The 25,945-nt window shown below is 41.0% G+C and overlaps 1 protein-coding gene across 1 annotated transcript in view; it reads left to right on the forward strand.

The window, feature by feature from the left end:
• The first annotated feature begins 2,393 nt into the window (after nt 1-2,393).
• Nucleotides 2,394-25,945, forward strand: part of SLC6A15 (solute carrier family 6 member 15) — a 42,923-nt gene continuing 19,371 nt past the window's right edge. Inside the window, exons 1-5 of the mRNA XM_075274526.1 lie at nt 2,394-2,525; nt 14,236-14,685; nt 16,454-16,611; nt 18,564-18,690; nt 19,859-20,040. Of these exons, the coding sequence (XP_075130627.1) occupies nt 14,397-14,685; nt 16,454-16,611; nt 18,564-18,690; nt 19,859-20,040 (756 nt within the window). The 5' untranslated portion in view covers nt 2,394-2,525; nt 14,236-14,396. The remainder of the gene's footprint in view (nt 2,526-14,235; nt 14,686-16,453; nt 16,612-18,563; nt 18,691-19,858; nt 20,041-25,945) is intronic.

Here is a 25,945-nt window from a genome sequence, read left to right on the forward strand (position 1 = left end):
TACCAATGGGACAAAATTTTATAACTAGCCTCATGGTAGCGGGAGCTGATAGAGGTCGCCTGTGAGAGACGAAAGATACACCTCCTGTGATCCTGGGAGAGGGAAAGAGACAAGTCAGACCCCCATTTCAGCATAAATGGCAGCACAAATTCCTCCGAGAGTTCTATTAGGATCTGATAAGTAAGTGAAACAGAGTGACAAAGAAGGCCATCCCCCACACAAATCCTCTCCAGGGGTATAGGCTCAGATTGAAAATCCGCAGGGGTTGGGAGGGAAATGGGAAAGTAACGGAGATGCATCTCACACCACGCATCCAAAGGAGATAAGTCAGGAGTCACATGACTGGTTCTTCCTCCTGCTCTGACTCTGTGGCTGTGTGAGCAGTGTCAGTGGGGGGCGCTATTACCCTGCAGGTTCAGGAGTCAAAGCTAAAGTTATCCTAGTAAGAGAATGGTCCTCTCCATCAATGACCTAACAGGGATGGCTGAGGCCAGAAACAACATGTCTACAAGGATATTAGAGCTCGCTCTGGAGACCATCTCCTTGATCACTGGAGAGCATTACACAGTAGTGAAGAAGTCATCTGGTGAGTGTGCGACACCTCGTGTGTCAGGAGGATGGAGCAGGACCCCGACCCCATCACCGAGCCTCCACCTCATTCACTGAGACATGAGTGGAAGATCCTAGAACTTACCAGCAGGATCACTGAGCTGCTGAGCGGAGAGGTTCCTATATGGTGTCAGGATGTCACTGTCTATTTCTCCATGGAGGAGTGGGAGTATCTAGAAGGACACAAGGATCTGTACAAGGAGGTGATGATGAAGGATCAGCAGCCCCTCACATCAGCAGATGGATCCAGTCAGAGAAATCCACCAGAGAGATGTCCCAGTCCTCCATATTCCCAGGATTGTCCAGAGGATCCAGAGCTGAATGTCCCACTGGATCATCAGGAAAGTGATGACAGTAGTGTGAGAGAAGGGTAAAAACTGGATGACAAGATCCCATGGCTATCTCCTGTCATGTACACACTATGAAGTAGAAGAGAATCTATCACAGTTTTATAGTACTGTAGATAGACCGGCACACATTTCATAGCATATCCCAAATGTGGAAAACGGTAAGTCAGGAGGGGCTTGGGGGCAGGTAACGTACGCCAACCCGTATTGTCTCAGATTATGTCAATTAAGAAATACCCGGTCAAGAAGTACTGGAGAAAACCCAGGGTTACCCAGTATATATTTCCCTTTTTCTATGTCAGTGACTATTTGTAGCTGCATCATAACCTGTTTTTGAGTCCAGTGTCTCTGGATTTTCTATAGTATGTTCACTTTGGCTTTTCTATGCTATTAGTTGTCTGTTATTTTACAATAGCTTTGGGGAGAACATATTATATGTAACAGGAGTAAGCATATAAGTAATGATTTCACTATTTAGAGAGAGCTCCAAAGCCTTATAGAACATGAGAGACAGGAAGTGTGGAGCAGTAAACTATTGGCAGACATGGTACATGCCCCTTGCCTCAGAAAGAAGGTACAGTGTGTCTGACAAAGTCTCAAACAGCAAGACCTCGCTGATCTCGGGTAACCGACATTGAAGCTGGTCATAGGCCTGGTTTAACATCTGCGTTTGGTATTCTGTTTGGGGAGTCCACTTGGGGACCCCCCAAATGGAATACCGAATGTATTGACAAGCGATGAGCTTATGAAAGCACATAGATCCCACAGACTATAATGGGGTCTGTGTGTTTTCCCTGTGGATACACTCAGAAAATGTAGAAAGAAGAGTACTTCAACTACTTTCCTCTTTGCATGACTCATCCGGAGACCGCACAGAAAACACACGGACCCCATTATAGTCTATGTAGTCCATGTGCTCTCATAAGCTCACCGCTTGTCAATGCGTTCAGTATTCCGTTTGGGGTCCCAAGCGGACTCCACAAATGGAATACTGGACGCAGATGTGATCCAGGCCATAGTTGTGCAAACAAGTATTTGTTCCCTGGTAAAAATGTATCTTTATTTAGCATATGGACTGTGTTTCATTTTAGTTATGCTTTTGTTCAGTATGTTATTGTGTGTACTGAAGGCAAAATATACCGAGTCATCATAAACAACAGCATAAAGTATATAATATAAAACAGGAGGCTACAAAGCAGAAACCGCTTAACTTAGTTGTAATTTATTTAACAATGATATTACCTATTATCGTATAATTATATATTAGGCATTACTTAGGATTTGGATAAATATGATATAACCCAGGCCTAAGAGATAATTTCGGGTGAGCTAAGATGACTCTCTTGCTCTGTGTATGGACCACTCCCTGGGACCAGGATGATGCATGCAGCTTGCTCCAGCTTGTATGAGGTGGATTTGTTTCAGACCATAGTCTCCTCCCACTCATTCCTCCTCTTAACCCAGCTCTGATGGAACATGTGCAGATCCGTCATCATCACACAGTGTACACACAGCAGGCGTGCTCCCTGATCACATCACCCATCATCCTCATCTTTTTTCTGACGGGAGGTAAGGTGTATCAATTTTATACTTTTTATTCATGTGTAGTTCAGATACATTGGGGAGAGATGAAGGTATTCTACCGGAGGCAGTGATGCTGCGTGCTGATCCTTACAAAGCATTGGAGGCCTGTCTGATGCTGATGGGATTCTATTTCTACACAGACCCTAGCACAGGATGGAGAGTGTGTTCCTGCCACACATGCTGCTGCCGCATGTCAGTCTGCTGGCCCTTGTGTGCTTGTCTACAGGGGAAATCACATAGCATGCTGCTCTTCTACTGCTTTGTACGTGAGATCCTCGTATGAGAAACTGAACATCTGCTTTATAGGAAACCGCTTTATTACGTTATAGAGCTACCGAGAGCTGCCACCTATTGTACTGTGGTGATGTGTCTGCATGGGAATATGTATTTTATATTACAGAATTGTCAGAAAATAAACAGACCGCCTAACTGAGGTTTGTCGTGTAAATGCTACTTATCACCACATTTTATAGTAGATTTACCGTACTGTCTGGATGGAGAAACCCATTACCTCTGCGCCATGTGAATGAATCATTTTCTACTGATATCAGCCTCGGGCGCTTGTGAAGGTCGAAAGGTAGAATTGTGGTAAATCTTGATGTCATTACCCTTTTTGATGGCCTTACTAAATCTCATTAGGACGATGCAGGTCCTAATCATATAAGCTGACAGGGCGGATGAAGGGATGAAGGTGGCGCTACTGCTGTCGTACCATCCCTTGTATACATCTCTCAGCCACGCAGACATAATACCCGGTAGTAAATATTATTGATTTATGTGTACGATATGGCAGAATATTTTCTATGCTCATAGTAAGCTGCTTAGCACCCTGTCCATGCTCAGTGCCAGTGCATTGGCTTTCAAGGGCAGCCTCCATTGCCCCCCTTCCTCCATGTAAACTACGGTAGAGTAAACCCTGCCCTGCTGCTGCCTGGTGCACTGAAGCTTTGCATAGCTTGCAGAGAAATGCCCGCCTCCTCCCTTGCCTCTTATGTCTATTCTCCTCAATGACAAGGGTAGGCCCACTTTCATCTGAGTGGAACGCCCCAGTTCATTGTATTCTTGTCATCTTTAAAACATGAACTCTCTGGGAGTTCTCCAGCATGGTCACGACTGCCTTCAGAAGAGAATCTTAAGCAAAATGACCAGAACGTCCGAGCAGTTACATAGTTACATGTTTAACAACATTGAGTTCTGCTTGATTTACACATCACAGTTATTTCTACACGAACCTTTCATGTGTCTGTTACAATGTAATGAATTAATCTAAACTCTACTTGGTTGGTCATTTCCACTCTGCGCACATAGTGAGTACATGCTGTGTGAATTCCTGAGCAGAAAATTGCAACGTGGGGTTATTTAGTTACATTGCAAATATGTGCAAATCTACTTTAAAACCATAGCAACCAGTCAAACATTTGCTCTCACTGTATAACTTTCACAGATGGTTGGTTACTATGGTTTAAGGGAGGATTTGTGCCTTTAACCTGGTGGAATTGTAGTAACTTGAGAAAATGCTGTAAAGGGGCGCTCCGACTTTCTCCCAGTTATGTGACCTGTTCTCCCACAAAATATTGTTTGTTATTATACATTTTAGATATGAATGTAGTAAGAGGAGCAGCCAAAGTTGGAGAAACCCTTTAAGTACAGCTTCAGGGTATATGTACTGTAAGCAACACTCTTTATTGACATCATGGTTGAACCTATGTTCGGGTATGTCTTCAATGTAATTTCATTATTGATTACATTGTCAGTACGTACACAATGTATTTGCTTGATGATGCAATATCGCCATGCTATTGCAAAGCTTTCATACAGACAGAGATCTCAGTTTCACACCAGAAAAATCACAGGAAATACTAAGGAAATATCGTATAAGGCTAAGACCTCACATAGCAAAGCAATGTGCAATGGGTGCTTGGGATTAGCTAGAATCCCATCCGCTTTACAGGTGCTGTAGAACGCAGCAATTTTTTCCTGCGGTGTTCCACCTTTCTTCCCATGGGAAAAAACACTTTGTTTTTGCAATGTGGGGCTTCAGCCTATAGCAGACATTCACTCAAATCACCTTTAGGGGGAGTTCACACTACCGTTACTAATGTCCGTTGCTGTCTTGCGTCATTGGATGACCGCAACAGACATTAAACTGTCTCAGAGAACAGTCACAGACTGATTCTGTATCCGTTCCCATTGACAATAATGTAAACAACATGACGAAACTAGCTTCTGTCATGTTTGTTTACATTTGTAACCAAGATAAAGATGTTCACGCAGGCTGAGGCACAAAAACAGTATTTTACAGTCCTAGCAAAGTGAAGGAGATTTTGTTTAATTTCATCCATTCTTTGTGGGGAAAAAAAACTGCTTTATTGAAAATCCCCATATGTTCATTTTACCTGTGGACACTGCATTGCCCCACGAGACGTCCCACAGCCAAAAAGCACTGCGGGAAAAACTGTAGCGGCAACGCATCACAGTTCTTCCCACAGCGCTTAAAACAGAAAGTTTGCAGAGTTTTCCTCCGCTGACTTTCTGTTTCAATTATATCTATGGGGGTTTCTGTAGGTATAAATGACATGCTGCACTTTGCACTTACTGCAAAACGCTGCGATTTTCCTGTAGGTTTCTATACTGTGGGGCCCGGCCTAAAGCAGTGAAAAGTGAAAGCGTTTTGCATCTTTTTCTGCTGCATTTCCACTCTTTTTTCTGGAATGCTTTTAGCTGTATTTCGCTACATTTGTCCTCAGGCTAAGGTCTCGTTCACATCAGCGTTTGTATTCCATCTGGGAGAGTCCGCATGAGGACCCCCCCCGAACCGTATACCGAACGCAACTGCAAGCCATGTACAGTGAAAGCACACGGATCTCCATAGACTATAATAGGGTGCGTGTGCTTGCCACCAAATCTCTGCAGGGATCATGCGGACAGGAAAGTGGTTCGCAATCTACTTTCCTGTCCGCATGATTCGTGTGGGCAGCGCGTGGCAAGCACACAGACCCCATTATAGTCTATGGGATCCGTGTGCTATCACTGCACAGTGCCTGCAGTTGCGTTTGGTATTCCATTCGGGGGGATCCCATGCGGACTCCTGGGATGGAGTACCAACGCAGATGTGAGCCAAGCATACGACTGCTTTCACACCACCATTTTGTCTCACGTTTAATGTATATGTTGGAAAGAAATGAATGGAAACATTTTTGTATCCCAGAAATAGATTAAATGTAGGACAAAATCCTTATATGCCCCTATAGCACTCACATCACGCTGCATTGTGCTATCAGTTAATATTTTTGGATTCTGGATTCTATGTACAGTCCTATGAAAAAGTTTGGGCACCCCTATTAATCTTAATCATTTTTATTTCTAAATATTTTGGTGTTTGCAGCAGCCATTTCAGTTTGATATATCTAATAACTGATGGACACAGTAATATTTCAGGATTGAAAAGAGGTTTATTGTACTAACAGAAAATGTGCAATATGCATTAAACCAAAATTTGACCGGTGCAAAAGTATGGGCACCTCAACAGAAAAGTGACATTAATATTTAGTAGATCCTCCTTTTGCAAAGATAACAGCCTCTAGTCGCTTCCTGTAGCTTTTAATCAGTTCCTGGATCCTGGATGAAGGTATTTTGGACAAACAATTCAAGTTCAGTTAAGTTAGATGGTCGCCGAGCATGGACAGCCCGCTTCAAATCATCCCACAGATGTTCAATGATATTCAGGTCTGGGGACTGGGATGGCCATTCCAGAACATTGTAATTGTTCCTCTGCATGAATGCCTGAGTTGATTTGGAGCAGTGTTTTGGATCATTGTCTTGCTGAAATATCCATCCCCGGCGTAACTTCAACTTCGTCACTGATTCTTGAACATTATTCTCAAGAATCTGCTGATACTGAGTGGAATCCATGCGACCCTCAACTTTAACAAGATTCCCGATGCCGGCATTGGCCACACAGCCCCAAAGCATGATGGAACCTCCACCAAATTTTACAGTGGGTAGCATGTGTTTTTCTTGGAATGCTGTTTCTTTTTGGACGCCATGCATAACGCCTTTTTTTTATAACCAAACAACTCAATCTTTGTTTCCAAAATGAAGTTGGCTTCTCCAAATGTGCTTTTGCATACCTCAGGCAACTCTATTTGTGGCGTACGTGCAGAAACGGCTTCTTTCTCATCACTCTCCCATACAGCTTCTCCTTGTGCAAAGTGCGCTGTATAGTTGACCGATGCACAGTGACACCATCTGCAGCAAGATGATGCTGCAGCTCTTTGGAGGTGGTCTGTGGATTGTCCTTGACTGTTCTCACCATTCTTCTTCTCTGCCTTTCTGATATTTTTCTTGGCCTGCCACTTCTGGGCTTAACAAGAACTGTCCCTGTGGTCTTCCATTTCCTTACTATGTTCCTCACAGTGGAAACTGACAGGTTAAATCTCTGAGACAACGTTTTGTATCCTTCCCCTGAACAACTATGTTGAACAATCTTTGTTTTCAGATCATTTGAGAGCGGGCTGTCCATGTTCGGCGACCATCAAACTTAACTGAACTTGAATTGTTTTGTAGAAAGAAATGGTCCAAAATACCTTCATCCAGGATCCAGGAACTGATTAAAAGCTCCAGGAAGTGACTAGAGGCTGTTATCTTTGCAAAAGGAGGATCTACTAAATATTAATGTCACTTTTCTGTTGAGGTGCCCATACTTTTGCACCGGTCAAATTTTGGTTTAATGCATATTGCGCATTTTCTGTTAGTACAATAAACCTCATTTCAATCCTGAAATATTACTGTGTCCATCAGTTATTAGATATATCAAACTGAAATGGCTGTTGCAAACACCAAAATATTTAGAACTAAAAATGATTAAGATTAATAGGGGTGCCCAAACTTTTTCATAGGACTGTATGTGCTGTATTTATTAACATTCAATGCAGTCTATGAGTGACTTCAGTGTACATAATATATCCCTAAACTGTGCTGTAGGAACATACATAGATACATTTAGAACCTCCATAGAGTTACAGTCCCCAAGATTGCAACTCTGAAATATGCAACAGAATGTGACGTATAGTAAAATGCACCCCTGCTGAATTTACAGCCAATGTAATGGCCTCCATAGTTTCTCACACGTACATATAGGAAGTGACATTACAGTAAGGGTGAGTTCACACGGAGGAAAGTGCCGCGTGATGTGGCACGTAGACGCTGCGTTAGCTTTTGCGGGTCATATACGCTCCCATTGATTTCAATGGGAGCCGGGATCGTATACGCGGCGCTATTTTGCTCATGCGGCGTCTACATGCCACATCACGCGGCACTTTCTTCCGTGTGAACTCACCCTTATAAAGCAAATGGCTAGCCACGTAACAAAACTCTGTATGGCTAAGTGATTGTTAGTCCAATATATGCTAGAAGAATGTAGCAGTATTTGACATTTGGCCATGATATTCCAATATACCTTTGCCTGAACTGTACTGAGACTTGTAGTTGACTGCACTTTTCAAGTCACATGTACAGTATGCAACAGCATAGAATGTCTATTTCTATGAGAGTCAATGGCAGACCTACAAAGCTGCATAGACATACTTGCATGTCTGGAGCAAAGGTTCAGTAAAACTTCTTCTATGATCCTACTGGTTTGTGAGACTTAAAAATGTTCCCAGTTTTCTAAATAATTCTTCATCATGTAATAACGTACTATAATGTTATCATTGATATCATAAATATGTAAATATAACTTATTTTGTGTTTCAGTTGGTCACCATGTGCATATGATCTCTAGTAAGGCTATATTCAGACAACTGTGCCCATTTTTTCGGCTGTGAAAAACAGATGTACCGAACCAATCTTCTGTTTTGCGTCCATTAGTCTGTACTTCATTGCCGCCTAATGTCATCCACTTTGAATCCATATTAATGAACCATGAAAAAATGGATGATTTTTAGAGGTTTTTTTTTACCCAAACGCTTGCTTTAGACATTAATCCATTGGTATACCTGTTGAAAATGGACCCACTGATTCATTTAGTCCATGACAAATATAGAACAAGTCCATTCTTTAAACTGACCGCATTTATGTCCGTCAAAAACAAAACAAAACAAAAAACAGACATGTGAATACTTTCATTTATTCTCATTGTTTTTAAAATGGACGCGTGATGGTTATCAAAAAAATGGTCACCACATCTTTTTCACAGATTACTTCAAAAAGGTCAGAAATTGTGTGCTAAAATGATAAACCCTCTTGATGAAATCCCTACGGACTACATTGTAGCGAATGAAACTTCCATTATGTTTGTCGTTCTACTTCTGTAGGAAAACAGAACAATGAAAATATGTAAGATGGATGTGAACTTTGTTTTATTTTTTATTAAATGTAGATTGTGAGCCCCATATAGAGCTTACAATGTACATTTTTACCTATCAGTATCTCTTTGAATATGGAACGGAAATCCATGATAAGATGGGGAGAACATACAAGCTCCCTGCAGATGGTTTTATGCCCTTGGCGGGATTTGAACACCAGGACTCCAGCGCTGCAAGGCTGCAGTGCTAACCACTGAGCCACCGTGTGGCCCCTATGTGAACTCTGTGTTATGTACAATGATATGTTGCAGGAACTTATCAAGACAAAAGACTACAGTACCTCCAACTTCCTGTGATTATTCCGCCACTGGATGTTCTGTAAACTGTAATGTTACTTTTCACTGACATAAAACTGAAAACAGAAAAATGGTGTAAAATGAAAACACATGTGCTTGTAGTCTATTCATGTAAAAGTGGAAAACATGTATTGAACTGGGAAATCTGGTTCATCGTCATTATATTGAGAATTTGTGTTTTAGTTAAGATAGAGCTGATAAAAATGAATACAAACTGCCACCTAATATTGCATGGGAGGCATATGGACATCATAGAGGGATTCCCCTCTCTAAATCTCTTGGGGGTGTCTACAATACCCACCCCTCTTTGTGCTATTTATACTAATTTTCTATGAGTTGAAATAATATTAGTTATTCTAAGTTATGTTTTATGGCAGGGGTCTCAAACTCATATTAGCAGAGGGCCACGTCAGCCTTGTGGTTGTATTGAAAGGGCAGTTAGTAATTCTGTGACTGTACAAATGTAGCTATGACAGTAAGGTGTAGTTACAGTTATAGTCTGTAGAAGGCAACCATGAGGCTGATGTTAACACATTGCTAATACTTATCCATAGTAGTGTCCAGATGATCCCCCCCATACTTGTAATAGTTCCCCATAGGTAACAGTGTCCCCTCACACATAGGCAGGTGTCCTAATTGTCTCCCCACTTGGGTAATATTCCCCCCATAGGTCATAGTGTCCTTTTTGTCCTCCCACATAAATATTGATGAACCTCAAAGGTAATACACTGTCTACCAATAAGTATTTGGACACCTGTGGTAGAATAGAAAAACAACATTTATCCATATACAATAGTTGGTAGACCCCAGCAGATACTTCCTTACGGATGGTATTGATGGGCACAATACTTCCGGATGTCTGTTGAAACTCCTGGTGTATGTGAGCCATCGGCTGGGTGCGGTTTCTCTGGCCAGCACTCGTCGGTCTCTATCTCCCAGTTTCGGGGGTCTGCTGACTCAGGGCACATTCCGACAATCACCGTTCACCTTCCACTTCATAATCACATAGACCACTGTCAATTTTGGGTAATTCAGTTTGCTTGCTATGTCCCTTAAGGATCGACCATTTCTTTGGTACCCCACAATTACCCCTTTCTCGTAATCAGACAACTCTGCACTTTGTGGCATCTTGTGTGTGACTAATGCCAATGCATTAATGCCAATGCTGTTTCCTATTTCACGGCGGAAGGCATGACGTACATCACGACCGCAGATATCTTCATTTACATGGGTGTCCAAATACTTATTGGTAGACAGAGGATTTCTTCCCATTTCACCCCAATATACAACGCATATAGTCCAGAACACAAAACTCTGGTGAATTTCATACCTCTTCTTCCTGCAGAGCGCTGATGTTGTGCCTGGTTTAGTACCTCTTCTGTTGTCCTCCCAGCAACCCTGTCACCTACACTATAGTACTGCAAGTACTCTCATATAGCAGGAGACAGCTTAGCTAGAAGGTCATTAAAAGAGGTACACAACTGGGCATCACATCAGTGCTTTGCAGAAAGAAAAGGTAAATATTCAATTCCCTATATTTAAAGATAGTAATGTGTTGAGGGGACCTATGTGGCAAACTGGCTTAGGGACCTGTTCGCAAGGGTGACTGCAGTGACCCCTATAGCTGTTTGTTCTGTCTTTGGTCAGAAGGTCAACCACACTTCCCAGTAAAGTGTTTTTTTCATTGTTGCACCACAGACTGTCCAGGAGTTGGCAGATGCTTTAGTCCAGGTCTGGGAGGAGATCCCTCAGGAGACCATCCACAAACTCATCAGGAGCATGCCCAGGTGTTGTAGGGAGGTCATATCGGCACGTGGAGGCCACACACACTACTGAGACTCATTTTGACATGTTTTAAGGACATTACTAGAGATGAGCGAACAGTAAAATGTTCGAGGTTCGATATTCGTTTCGAGTAGCCCCTCAATATTCAACTGCTCGAATCGAATATCGAACCCTATCATAGTCTATGGGGGGAAAATGCTCGTTTCAGGGGTAGGCAACGTTCGATCAAATTATACTTACTAAGTCCACGAGTGAGGGTCGGGCTGGATCCTCCGAGCAGTCTTCTCCTTGCAGCGTCCCCGCGGCATCTTCCGGCTCTGAATTCACCCGCACTACAAGCGGACATGCACAGTCGGCTCTGCCCAGGCCCGATGCCTGGCAGAGTGCATGAAGAGCCAGAAGACGCCGCAGGGAAGCTACACGGAGAAGACTTCTAAAGGTAGGAGAAGAACCAGCGTTGATTGGCCGACTCTATAGCAATTTTTACATTCGAATAGCGAGTGGTTCTCGATCGAGTACGAGTATTTCGAATACCGTAGTATTTGATCGAATACCTACTTGATCGAGTACTACTCACTCATCTCTAGACATTACATCAAAGTTGGATCAGCCTGTAGTGTGTTTTTCCACTTTAATTTTGAGGGTGACTTCAAATCCAGGCCTCCATTGGTTAATACATTTGATTTCCATTGATGATTTTTGTGTGATTTTGTTGTCATCACATTCAACTTTGTACAGTACAAAGTATTCAATGAGAATATTTCATTCATTCAGATCTAGGATGTGTTATTGGAGTGTTCCCTTTCTTTTTTGAGCAATGTAGATAGCACTGCAGCCTTAGTGTCATAGGACCTCCAAAAGCCAGTGTGTACATTTTATAACACCTGAGATGTAACTGAGGTGACCCCTCCCCTACTCTAATTTTCGGTACATGTTACACAGCCCCGTACTCCAAGCCTGTACTCCATACACCATAATATTCAGTAAGAGGCAGGAATAGCTCTCAATACAAAGAAGAATAAAGAGATCCAGGATTTCACAGAAAGGAGACTAAATTTGTTAATAAAGTATACTACAAATTTTATTAACGTCACAAATACTGCCAGGAAATCGAAAAGTCCGAAAATGTAGTTACCCTTTAAACAATGCATTTTTGTGAGGTTTTTCTTATTTTTGGTGGGGTCTAGGGCACTTTTTTCTGAACGGTGCAGGCTTTAGGTATAAAGGATGTGTATGTACGCAGGACGCCTACATGTGATAAGGGTGATGTGTATTATGGAACACATTGGCGACAGTCACCACTTCAGGTCACTTTCATAATGAGTAATGGAGTCTTATCTTATTTCCTATGGAAATGTATCACAATTAGTCTAGGCTCAGAGTGTTAAGATTTTGACAAAACCACAAATTTGTGTGTAGAGGTGGAGGAACTGGAAATGCAGTACAAGTTTAATCTAATGAATACACATATATGTTACTACAATAAGGCGCTGCTGCATTGCTGTGCACTACTATAGCTGCTGTACAAACTATAGAAAATAATTAAGACTTTTTTTTTCCTTTAATCCTGCAAGAATTGCAGTCACATGATGGAAACTCTGGTGCGATTTGGTTTTTTGGCAGACTTCTCAAACAGTTATATTGATAGCTTTGAAGTTTCTTTGAGTATGTCATGTGAATAAGATATTTATGATTATTCAGAATACTTTGTCTTCCCAATTTATATTTCCTTACATCATTTTTGAAGCAGAAGATATGAGATTTGTTCACTTGTCAAGAGAATAGCAGTATTAAAAAAATATTAGGTTAATTTTCCGTAAGGAGCTGAGCTCCTGAATGTGGAATGAGAACCGCAGACAAATGGAAGATCTTGCACTGCTAAATATACATTATATTAGTATACATGTCTTTAGGAATAAAGAAACTCTTTCACTCATATAGAGTCAAATATTAGTGCAGGTTTGTCAGTTACCTGCCGTAATTGTATTGAAAAAATGGTGACTTTTTTTTTCCTGCATAAGTGCAGAGGCATTGTCCTTCCTCATGCTGTCATGCTAGGGGGTCTTAAGATAAGATAAGACAAGACAATCCTTTAATAGTTCCACCATGTGGAACAAAATCTTGCGCGGACATTATCATCGGACACTAGCTGTGTCCATTACATTTTGCATTATTTTAAATGGGACATCATGCACGTCCTTTACTGTCCGTGTCTGTCCTTAAGTGTCCGTTCACAAAGATGTCCAGTTTTTCAAGTGGACAGCTAAAACCTACAAGATTTTGCGCGGACATTAGCATTGGACACTAGCTGTCGGACACCGACGATAGTGTGAACCCTGCTTAAGAAAAGGTAGTAGAAGGGATATCACAACTTCATGTACATTATTGCTGCATTGATACTAAACTATACTTAAAAAGATTGTTCGAGAGTATTGGCATAACTAAAGTCCTCTGGGCCCCAGAGCAATCTTTTGTCCGGGGCCCCCTACCTCATCCCTACAGTGAATTCTTGATAGTGATGGGTACAGGTGCTAAGGAGTTTAATCAACATTAGTGTAGTTAGGTAATCTGTGGGTCTCCTTGGTTTATGGACCAGATGGAAGCTGCAATCTCAGTACTGATGCCAGTGCTTATGGCCCCCTTAAGGCTCCCAGGTCCTGGTGCGACTGCACCCTTTGCACCCCCTCAACTTACGCCCCTGGTTGTGAGGTGCATACAACCTAAATTAAGTACTTTACCTATGCACAGTGCTAGAAAGTATCTATATCTATGTACAGTATATGTAAATGCTTAATTATATGAATTCTTCAGTCACCTATTCCAGCTACCAAATCTATATGACATTGTGTGGTGTGAAATAAAGTGGATACAGACCCTACAAACGCTGGATGATGAGGTCGACTATAATCTGGGAATGTTCTGAGCTCTTTCTTCATGCTGTGGGAAGAATTTAGCATATTCCTTACTAGCGATGTTCTTCAGTGAAGGGGGTACATTGAGTAAAGCCATTATGCCTCACATAATGAGTTGTGAATGTAAAATAATCCCTCCTAACTAATATCACAGTCAGTTTAATCCCATGCTTGGCTTTTTCCCAGCAGTTAATAAATATTCTGTACAGTACATTTTATGGGTTTCTGAAACAACCAAGTGGATGTTAGAATAACTAAATAGATTACCTTCATATGTTAATAGGTTATTTTCTATTGTTGCTTAAAATAAATAACACTATATGTTATTTACTTGTAGAATACCAACGACTATGGATCTTTGAAGAAAGTTGCCAGTGATACTTCACATATAGACTAATACTAAAAAGTATTCTATCAGAATCAACTTTGACAAGACCCAATACTTAAGGACATTAGTCTCTATCTTGAGCCAATACAGAAACTGTATCATACTTTCAGATGCCTAAGAACAGTAAGGTAGCTAAAAGAGAGCTGGACGATGATGTTGTGGAATCTGTTAAGGATCTGCTGTCTAATGAAGATTCCTGCGAGGAGAGCTTTAAGAAGAGTGAGCTAATGGTCCAGGATGAGTTGGACAAGGACAGAGATCTTGAGGATGGATCTGATATTGATGATGAAAGACCAGCCTGGAACAGCAAGCTACAGTATATTCTCGCACAAGTTGGCTTTTCGGTTGGCTTGGGAAATGTATGGAGATTTCCATACTTATGTCAGAAAAATGGAGGAGGTAAGACATCAATCTGCTTTTATATAAGCGAACAAATAATGGATCTATATTATTACACTGGTTATGTCTAAACAGCATAACTCATTACAGGTTGTGGAAGAACATAATGCAATATGCACAGAATAGTAACAAAAGCCTGCGGCGCCAAATCATTGTTCATGTCACTTATAACAGTGACAGGCATTATACAATACAAACAAATCTGGTTTTGGATACAAGGCATCTGTTACTGTGAATCCTCTGCTTTATGCTATAGTGTTTGATGCCTTTCAAACAGTTTGGAAGGAGGCCCAGTCTTCTTTTTTCCATTAAAAAAAAAACTAAAAAAACCTCCCAAAAACTAAAATATGAATAGTTTCAAGAAAAACGTGAAAAAGCTATCCTTTGGAAATGTTTTTATTTTGCCATCTGAAATTTCTATATCTTCCTACATAGATATTGTTATATAGGGATTACTGTATAGACTATACTGTAGTAGATTAGACTATATTAGACTATATTATTCCCTATACACTGCAGGACCCCTGGGGGCCCCAATACACAGCACCTGATTTGACGAGGTTTCCACTCAGATTACTGTCCTTCCTGAGCCCGGAGTGGAGGAGAGTACTTCTTCTATGAGGCACTGCTCTTTTATAACTCCCCTGCTCTGGCTACTGAGGTGCAGGAGTGTACAAGGACTCATATCATGTGAGTTTTGTCTCACAGGTAATTCAGGCAATGGGGTGGAGACTCAGAAGAATCAAAGTGCTTGGCTCCAGTGGCGAACAAACTAAAGTGGGGCATGGAGGAGAAAGTCAGTGTATGACAAGAAAAGTGCATAACCATTTGGGACAGCGGTGTAAAACTGGGACTGTCCTGCTGGATCTGGATTCATTGGGAGCTATGTAATGTCATAATGCCTAAGTACAATTTCTACGTTTTATATAGCTATAATGTCCCATACAACCCATAGAAAGCTATAAGTCCATACTGTACATCTACACTTTCAAACATTTTTTCTCTACAAATTCATATGAAATCTGTGGGAAACAACAAATTGCCATATTGTTCTATGGGAGTGTGGATGCTTTGCCATACAAATGCATCCTACACTAGCACACAGAACCTCTTGGCTTCTATGCAAATGGAGCCTTTACAGCTACACACAAAAAGATATTACTTTTTTTAATGTAAATTGTGAGCCCCATATAGGGCTCACAATCTATATTTTCCTCTATCAGTATGTTTTTACAGTATGGAAGGAAATCCACACAAACAAGGGGAAAACATACAAACTCCTTGCAGATGTTGTTCTTGGCAGGATTTGAACCCAGGACTCCAGCACTGCAATGCTAAACAGTGAGCCACCATGTTAGTCCCTCCTACCCCCCCAAAAAAATATTACATTTTTGTAGCATGATGTAGCTGCAGACCTGATCATCATGGCTTGCGAAGTATAGGGGCTGTTTTGACCACTAGATGTATAAGTTAATTAATCTTGTCTCTCAGTCTTGTTCAGATTTTTGATGCTAAATTACGGTATATGCATTTTTCCCAAAAAATTAACTAGTGTTTAGGAAAAAAATATGTCTGTTTTCTGCACTGGTTATGTTTTTATATCTTGACAGTTTGCTTACATTGCATTTCATGTTCAGACAGTGAAATAAGTAAAGTAAGTGTAAAAAAAAACAACTTATGCACAGAGTTTTTTTTCTCTCCATGACAAAGTATGACCTCCCCTATATTTCAATGATCCCCTAAATGAATGTTTTTGTATTCTTTCTAGGTGCATACCTGGTGCCATATTTAATACTCCTGCTAGTTATTGGAATTCCACTTTTCTTCCTGGAGTTATCGGTGGGTCAAAGAATTCGTAGAGGAAGTATTGGGGTTTGGAATTACATTAGCCCTAAAATGGGTGGAATTGGATTTTCAAGTTGTATTGTAAGTAATAAATATGTATGTTTGTGTTAACGTTCATAAAATTCAACTAATGCAAATTTCAGTATATATATATATATATATATATATATATATACATCAAAGAATGGAATAAAAGAGAGGTAATATAACATCCAATCAGCAGGGGTGTAGTGTGTAGTTAGTACAAGCCATTGTACATTGGCCAAAATTTTTATGTAAAAGGATTGGGGAACAACTTGGCAACCAGTAATAAAAGTAAAAAACACTGTAACCTTTAATCAGACCTTAAAGCAATTCTCCACCTTCGAGCCTGCTGGTATGTGAATAAGTTATCTCAGTAGATTTGCTGGTAGTGGTGAGGGTCACGAAGCTAATACCCTGAACAAAAAGGTCCAGAGGTCATTAAGCAGACAGATCAAAGGTGACCAGCTTTGAGTCATGCATCTGTAAAGGGAATGCACCCATTCTTTTCAACATAGTGATTGTTAGCATTCCAGAACCAATGAGGGAAAACTGGTCCATCCAATTGTGATGGAGATGTGAACATTGCCCTACTGTAGCAAAGTCAAAAATTTATCTAGATCAGTTTGTATACGAGAGCTCCTTTCCTTTTTCCAAATGATATGGCTTGTAATGAATAATGAGATGTGTATGTATATTTCTACTATAGTGTGTGAAATGTCAGGGCATTTATTAATTGGCGCATTCATGGTGTATTAAAAAGGATGTCTTCCTGCCATATGGAATATTTTTACTAAGCCCTATAGCATACCATTGTGTCAAATAAGTATGGGACTGAATTTTTATCTGTCTAAAAGTATCAATGAGAGATGACAAGGCTAAGGGGTGGGGTTTAGCTTTACATGATCCTGACATGCTGGGAAGGGGTCGTGGCTTAAGATGCACCAGAGTTGTGCCAAAATTTGGTAACAAAGTCAGGCTAAATTTACATCAGTGCCATCTTCATTGGAAACCCTGCCAACAATTGGCAGTATGAAAATGGTGGACACTCAGCAGGCACAATTGTTCCCCGGTGTACGTGAACGACGGAGAGAACAGCGCAGATGTGAACTTAGCCTCAGACCTCGCAGTAGACATTCCTAAGTTGTTTCAAATTTATCATCCAGTATCAGCCTCTTAATAAGTCTAGCACATGCCAGTGTGCAGTCAGGCTGGGTACCTAGAATTAATTCTAGGTGCCCACTATACAGCTAAATGCAAATATTACCTGCCTCCTATTCACAAATTCCTTAAAGCTACGCTGACATTTTTTAAGTATTAGCAAGCTATGTAGCCCTCACTTTGGACTGTTCCTGTCTCAGTAACCTGCTAACACTCTTGCCTTAGAGTAAGTCCCCTTTGCTCTATTAACAAGATGACTAGTGTGGGGGCTGTGCAGTGACAGTGAGGAGATCAGGCCCAGGAGGGATGATGGTGGGTAGTTTTGTTAAATATTGTACCCAGTTTATTATATATGACGTAGGCTCACAGATGCTGTATTCTGTCTATAATGCAGTTAGTGTACTGTGCCATACACCACTCTTGCAATGGTTGGAGGTCTATAGTACCACTACTTCCCCCTCAGGTCAGGTGCGCAGTGAGGGGATTTATATACTCCCCTGTGGGTTAGTTAACCCTGTCTAAGTGCCATTATGGAAATCTGCGGCATATATTTTCAGTATAATTCACTCCATTTTTCCCACTTTTGGCAATCGAGGCATAGAATGTGGGATTTGGCGCATCTGTGGCACAAGAAAGGGCCTTGTGCCAAATATGCACCACATATTACCCATCTATGCCAGAAATCTGGCGTAGATGTGTTTATAGATTCTCCCCACTGTCCCTTTTGTTATGGGTTGAACAACTATATAGGACACATATTAAGCCTACATGGTAAAACTAATATTAGTCTTAGTAAATTTGTAACTGTTCTTTCCATATCTATGAATTTATACACTTATTTTATTTTACAGGTCTGCTTGTTTGTGGCTCTGTACTACAATGTCATCATTGGATGGAGTCTGTTTTACTTTTCACAGTCCTTCCAGCATCCTCTACCTTGGGACCAATGCCCTTTGGTGAAAAATGCTTCTTATACCTGTGAGCATTTAACATATGCAATATTTATTATCCTTGGAATAAAATACATGAGAAACAGTGTCAAACTAGTGCAAACATTTGTCATTCTAAGAAAGTTCTCCTGTACTTGAATATTATTCAAACTATTACACAGATGCGGCAAGCTGAGCTATTTTATCCAGCAAAATGGCAGACACCAATAACGCAAACATGGTAGACACTGTTATAGTCAATGTTGGTGCCTGTTACTAAATAAATTTGTCCCTGGCTTCCTTTCTTTTTATCTGTTCCGTTAACACAAAAGAAAAAGATATGAACCCAGTTGAGCGCCATTTTACTTTTCAGAGCTCTAAATACGCCTGAAAATTTGCAATAAATGGTGTTTAAAAAGTGATATTCACTTCAATACTATTGTGTGTTACATGTTTAAGACCTTATTCACATAATAGTGAAAAATGACTGTATGACAGCCATTTTTGGAATAGCATCAGACTGCCATTTTTAAAACTAAATAAATGTCTATGTATCTATTCACATGGCCATTTTTTGATCAAAAATACTGACATGCTCTATCTTTCTTCATTTTCATGAACATAAAGATAGACCCAAAGGCATCACACAGCCATTATTAACTATTGTGAACAAGCCCATTCAATGGGCTTCAATGGACCAACACGGCCATTGTTAAACAGCCATTAGGTCAGGGAAAAGCGGGTCTGAGGCCGGGGCCCCACATGGCATAAACGTCACTGCAGCAAATTCCTTCCACACATTGCAGAAAAATACCTACAGCGGAAACGCTGCACTTTCCAAAACCATTTCGCTGGTGGTTTCCCTATAAGTATAATGGAAGCAGAAAGTCCACATAGGAAACCTCTGCAGACTTTGGGTGTGTTCACACAATGTAAAATTGAGCGTGATCTGGCACGTATACGGCGTGTCAGAGTTTGAGCGCTCAAAAAGATCCCATTGATTTAAATGGGAGTTACGAGCGTATACGCCGCGTTATTTTGCACCCGTAATTTTGCGGCCGTAATTTTGCGGTTCACAATTTTACATCGTGTGAACGCACCCTTTCTGTGAAGAGCGCTGCGGGAGAAAAATGCTATGCGTTGCAGTTTTTTTGCTAAGTGGCACCTTAGCCTAAGAGGAATGACACAATTTACAATATAGTTTTATTGTATTTCAGATATTGAACCTGAATGCGAGAAAAGTTCTGCAACTACATACTATTGGTACAGAGAAGCCTTAAATATTTCTGACTCAATTTCAGAAGGTGGAGGGTTCAACTGGAAGATGACTTTGTGCTTACTAGCCGCATGGATTATGGTGTGTCTTGCTATGATAAAAGGCATTCAGTCTTCTGGCAAAGTGAGTATATATGAGCATGCTATTAGGGCCATAAAAAGGGGCAGGGAAATCATTCTAATTCTGTAGCATTATGTTCTATGTTATTACAAAACAATATACTGTATGTACCAATTTGTTCACTATACAATTTATATAAATGATAAAAGATATCATGTAATCTCCAGCCTTCTTCTAGAATGTAGTGGGAGGCATATCTGATGTAGGCAAAAGGAAATGGAATTTTCCTAATGCCTATTTTCACAAATAATTAGAGATGAGCGAACAGTGTTCTATCGAACTCATGTTCGATCGGATATTAGGCTGTTCGGCATGTTCGAATCGAATCGAACACCGCGTGGTAAAGTGCGCCATTACTCGATTCCCCTCCCACCTTCCCTGGCGCCTTTTTTGCTCCAATAACAGCGCAGGGTAGGTGGGACAGGAACTACGACACCGGTGACGTTGAAAAAAGTAGGCAAAACCCATTGGCTGCCGAAAACATGTGACCTCTAATTTAAAAGAACAGCGCCGCCCAGCTTCGCGTCATTCTGAGCTTGCAATTCACCGAGGACGGAGGTTTCCGTCCAGCTAGCTAGGGCTTAGATTCTGGGTAGGCAGGGACAGGCTAGGATAGGAAGGAGAAGACAACCAACAGCTCTTGTAAGAGCTAAATTCCAGGGAGAAGCTTGTCAGTGTAACGTGGCACTGACGGGCTCAATCGCCGCAACCCAGCTTTCCCAGGATCCTGAATGGAATACACTGTCAGTGTATTCCCGTATACCCGATATATACCCCGATACCCGTTCCAACGGTGTGCCCCCCCACCTTCACCCCAGAAATACCCTGCAAGTCCCCTAGCAATAGAATTGGGGCTATATACACCCACAATTTTTACTACTGGTATACAGTGCCATTGTCTGACTGGGAATTCAAAGAATATATTGGGAATACAAATACCCTCATTTCTTGCTACTGCCATATAGTGCCAGTTTCTGACTGGTAATTCAAAGAATATATTGGGGTTACGTGCACCCACAATTTTTACTACTGGTATACAGTGCCATTGTCTGACTGGGAATTCAAAGAGTATATTGGGAATACAAATACCCTCATTTCTTGCTACTGCCATATAGTGCCAGTTTCTGACTGGGAATTCAAAGAATATATTGGGGTTACGTGCACCCACAATTTTTACTACTGGTATACAGTGCCATTGTCTGACTGGGAATTCAAAGAATATATTGGGGTTATAAATACCCTCATTTCTTGCTACTGCCATATAGTGCCAGTTTCTGACTGGTAATTCAAAGAATATATTGGGGTTACGTGCACCCACAATTTTTACTACTGGTATACAGTGCCATTGTCTGACTGGGAATTCAAAGAATATATTGGGAATACAAATACCCTCATTTCTTGCTACTGCCATATAGTGCCAGTTTCTGACTGGGAATTCAAAGAATATATTGGGGTTACGTGCACCCACAATTTTTACTACTGGTATACAGTGCCATTGTCTGACTGGGAATTCAAAGAATATATTGGGGTTATAAATACCCTCATTTCTTGCTACTGCCATATAGTGCCAGTTTCTGACTGGTAATTCAAAGAATATATTGGGGTTACGTGCACCCACAATTTTTACTACTGGTATACAGTGCCATTGTCTGACTGGGAATTCAAAGAGTATATTGGGAATACAAATACCCTCATTTCTTGCTACTGCCATATAGTGCCAGTTTCTGACTGGGAATTCAAAGAATATATTGGGGTTACGTGCACCCACAATTTTTACTACTGGTATACAGTGCCATTGTCTGACTGGGAATTCAAAGAATATATTGGGGTTATAAATACCCTCATTTCTTGCTACTGCCATATAGTGCCAGTTTCTGACTGGTAATTCAAAGAATATATTGGGGTTACGTGCACCCACAATTTTTACTACTGGTATACAGTGCCATTGTCTGACTGGGAATTCAAAGAGTATATTGGGAATACAAATACCCTCATTTCTTGCTACTGCCATATAGTGCCAGTTTCTGACTGGTAATTCAAAGAATATATTGGGGTTACGTGCACCCACAATTTTTACTACTGGTATACAGTGCCATTGTCTGACTGGGAATTCAAAGAATATATTGGGGTTATAAATACCCTCATTTCTTGCTACTGCCATATAGTGCCAGTTTCTGACTGGTAATTCAAAGAATATATTGGGGTTACGTGCACCCACAATTTTTACTACTGGTATACAGTGCCATTGTCTGACTGGGAATTCAAAGAGTATATTGGGAATACAAATACCCTCATTTCTTGCTACTGCCATATAGTGCCAGTGTCTGACTGGGAATTCAAAGAATATATTGGGGTTACGTGCACCCACAATTTTTACTACTGGTATACAGTGCCATTGTCTGACTGGGAATTCAAAGAATATATTGGGGTTATAAATACCCTCATTTCTTGCTACTGCCATATAGTGCCAGTTTCTGACTGGTAATTCAAAGAATATATTGGGGTTACGTGCACCCACAATTTTTACTACTGGTATACAGTGCCATTGTCTGACTGGGAATTCAAAGAGTATATTGGGAATACAAATACCCTCATTTCTTGCTACTGCCATATAGTGCCAGTTTCTGACTGGTAATTCAAAGAATATATTGGGGTTACGTGCACCCACAATTTTTACTACTGGTATACAGTGCCATTGTCTGACTGGGAATTCAAAGAATATATTGGGGTTATAAATACCCTCATTTCTTGCTACTGCCATATAGTGCCAGTTTCTGACTGGTAATTCAAAGAATATATTGGGGTTACGTGCACCCACAATTTTTACTACTGGTATACAGTGCCATTGTCTGACTGGGAATTCAAAGAGTATATTGGGAATACAAATACCCTCATTTCTTGCTACTGCCATATAGTGCCAGTGTCTGACTGGGAATTCAAAGAATATATTGGGGTTACGTGCACCCACAATTTTTACTACTGGTATACAGTGCCATTGTCTGACTGGGAATTCAAAGAATATATTGGGGTTATAAATACCCTCATTTCTTGCTACTGCCATATAGTGCCAGTTTCTGACTGGTAATTCAAAGAATATATTGGGGTTACGTGCACCCACAATTTTTACTACTGGTATACAGTGCCATTGTCTGACTGGGAATTCAAAGAGTATATTGGGAATACAAATACCCTCATTTCTTGCTACTGCCATATAGTGCCAGTTTCTGACTGGGAATTCAAAGAATATATTGGGGTTACGTGCACCCACAATTTTTACTACTGGTATACAGTGCCATTGTCTGACTGGGAATTCAAAGAATATATTGGGGTTATAAATACCCTCATTTCTTGCTACTGCCATATAGTGCCAGTTTCTGACTGGTAATTCAAAGAATATATTGGGGTTACGTGCACCCACAATTTTTACTACTGGTATACAGTGCCATTGTCTGACTGGGAATTCAAAGAGTATATTGGGAATACAAATACCCTCATTTCTTGCTACTGCCATATAGTGCCAGTTTCTGACTGGTAATTCAAAGAATATATTGGGGTTACGTGCACCCACAATTTTTACTACTGGTATACAGTGCCATTGTCTGACTGGGAATTCAAAGAATATATTGGGGTTATAAATACCCTCATTTCTTGCTACTGCCATATAGTGCCAGTTTCTGACTGGGAATTCAAAGAATATATTGGGGTTACGTGCACCCACAATTTTTACTACTGGTATACAGTGCCATTGTCTGACTGGGAATTCAAAGAGTATATTGGGAATACAAATACCCTCATTTCTTGCTACTGCCATATAGTGCCAGTGTCTGACTGGGAATTCAAAGAATATATTGGGGTTACGTGCACCCACAATTTTTACTACTGGTATACAGTGCCATTGTCTGACTGGGAATTCAAAGAATATATTGGGGTTATAAATACCCTCATTTCTTGCTACTGCCATATAGTGCCAGTTTCTGACTGGTAATTCAAAGAATATATTGGGGTTACGTGCACCCACAATTTTTACTACTGGTATACAGTGCCATTGTCTGACTGGGAATTCAAAGAATATATTGGGAATACAAATACCCTCATTTCTTGCTACTGCCATATAGTGCCAGTTTCTGACTGGGAATTCAAAGAATATATTGGGGTTACGTGCACCCACAATTTTTACTACTGGTATACAGTGCCATTGTCTGACTGGGAATTCAAAGAATATATTGGGGTTATAAATACCCTCATTTCTTGCTACTGCCATATAGTGCCAGTTTCTGACTGGTAATTCAAAGAATATATTGGGGTTACGTGCACCCACAATTTTTACTACTGGTATACAGTGCCATTGTCTGACTGGGAATTCAAAGAGTATATTGGGAATACAAATACCCTCATTTCTTGCTACTGCCATATAGTGCCAGTTTCTGACTGGGAATTCAAAGAATATATTGGGGTTACGTGCACCCACAATTTTTACTACTGGTATACAGTGCCATTGTCTGACTGGGAATTCAAAGAATATATTGGGGTTATAAATACCCTCATTTCTTGCTACTGCCATATAGTGCCAGTTTCTGACTGGTAATTCAAAGAATATATTGGGGTTACGTGCACCCACAATTTTTACTACTGGTATACAGTGCCATTGTCTGACTGGGAATTCAAAGAGTATATTGGGAATACAAATACCCTCATTTCTTGCTACTGCCATATAGTGCCAGTTTCTGACTGGTAATTCAAAGAATATATTGGGGTTACGTGCACCCACAATTTTTACTACTGGTATACAGTGCCATTGTCTGACTGGGAATTCAAAGAATATATTGGGGTTATAAATACCCTCATTTCTTGCTACTGCCATATAGTGCCAGTTTCTGACTGGTAATTCAAAGAATATATTGGGGTTACGTGCACCCACAATTTTTACTACTGGTATACAGTGCCATTGTCTGACTGGGAATTCAAAGAGTATATTGGGAATACAAATACCCTCATTTCTTGCTACTGCCATATAGTGCCAGTGTCTGACTGGGAATTCAAAGAATATATTGGGGTTACGTGCACCCACAATTTTTACTACTGGTATACAGTGCCATTGTCTGACTGGGAATTCAAAGAGTATATTGGGAATACAAATACCCTCATTTCTTGCTACTGCCATATAGTGCCAGTGTCTGACTGGGAATTCAAAGAATATATTGGGGTTACGTGCACCCACAATTTTTACTACTGGTATACAGTGCCAATTTCTAACTAGGAATTCAAAATGCGCAAGGCTCCCGGAAAGGGACGTGGACGAGGCCGTGGGCGAGGTCGGGGGAATGGTTCTGGGGAGCAAGGTAGCAGTGAAGCCACAGGGCGTCCCGTGCCTACTCCTGTGGGGCAGCAAGCATTGCGCCACTCCACAGTGCCAGGGTTGCTTGCCACATTAACTAAACTGCAGGGTACAAACCTTAGTAGGCCCGAGAACCAGGAACAGGTCTTGCAATGGCTGTCAGAGAACGCTTACAGCACATTGTCCAGCAGCCAGTCAGACTCTGCCTCCTCTCCTCCTATTACCCAACAGTCTTGTCTTCCTTCCTCCCAAAATTCCGAAGCTTTACAGAACAATAACCCAAACTGTCCCTGCTCCCCAGAGCTGTTCTCCGCTCCTTTCATTGTCCCTCAACCTGCCTCTCCACGTCACGATTCCACGAACCTAACAGAGGAGCATCTGTGTCCAGATGCTCAAACACTAGAGTCTCCTCCATCTCCGTTCGATTTGGTGGTGGATGACCAGCAACCCACCCTCATCGACGATGATGTGACGCAGTTGCCGTCAGGGCATCCAGTTGACTGGCGCATTGTGCGGGAGGAGGAGATGAGACAGGAGTTGGAAGAGGAAGTGGTGGATGATGAGGACACTGAC

The sequence above is a fragment of the Leptodactylus fuscus genome, chromosome 5 (assembly GCF_031893055.1).
Source record: "Leptodactylus fuscus isolate aLepFus1 chromosome 5, aLepFus1.hap2, whole genome shotgun sequence".
Taxonomy (NCBI): Eukaryota; Metazoa; Chordata; class Amphibia; order Anura; family Leptodactylidae; genus Leptodactylus; species Leptodactylus fuscus.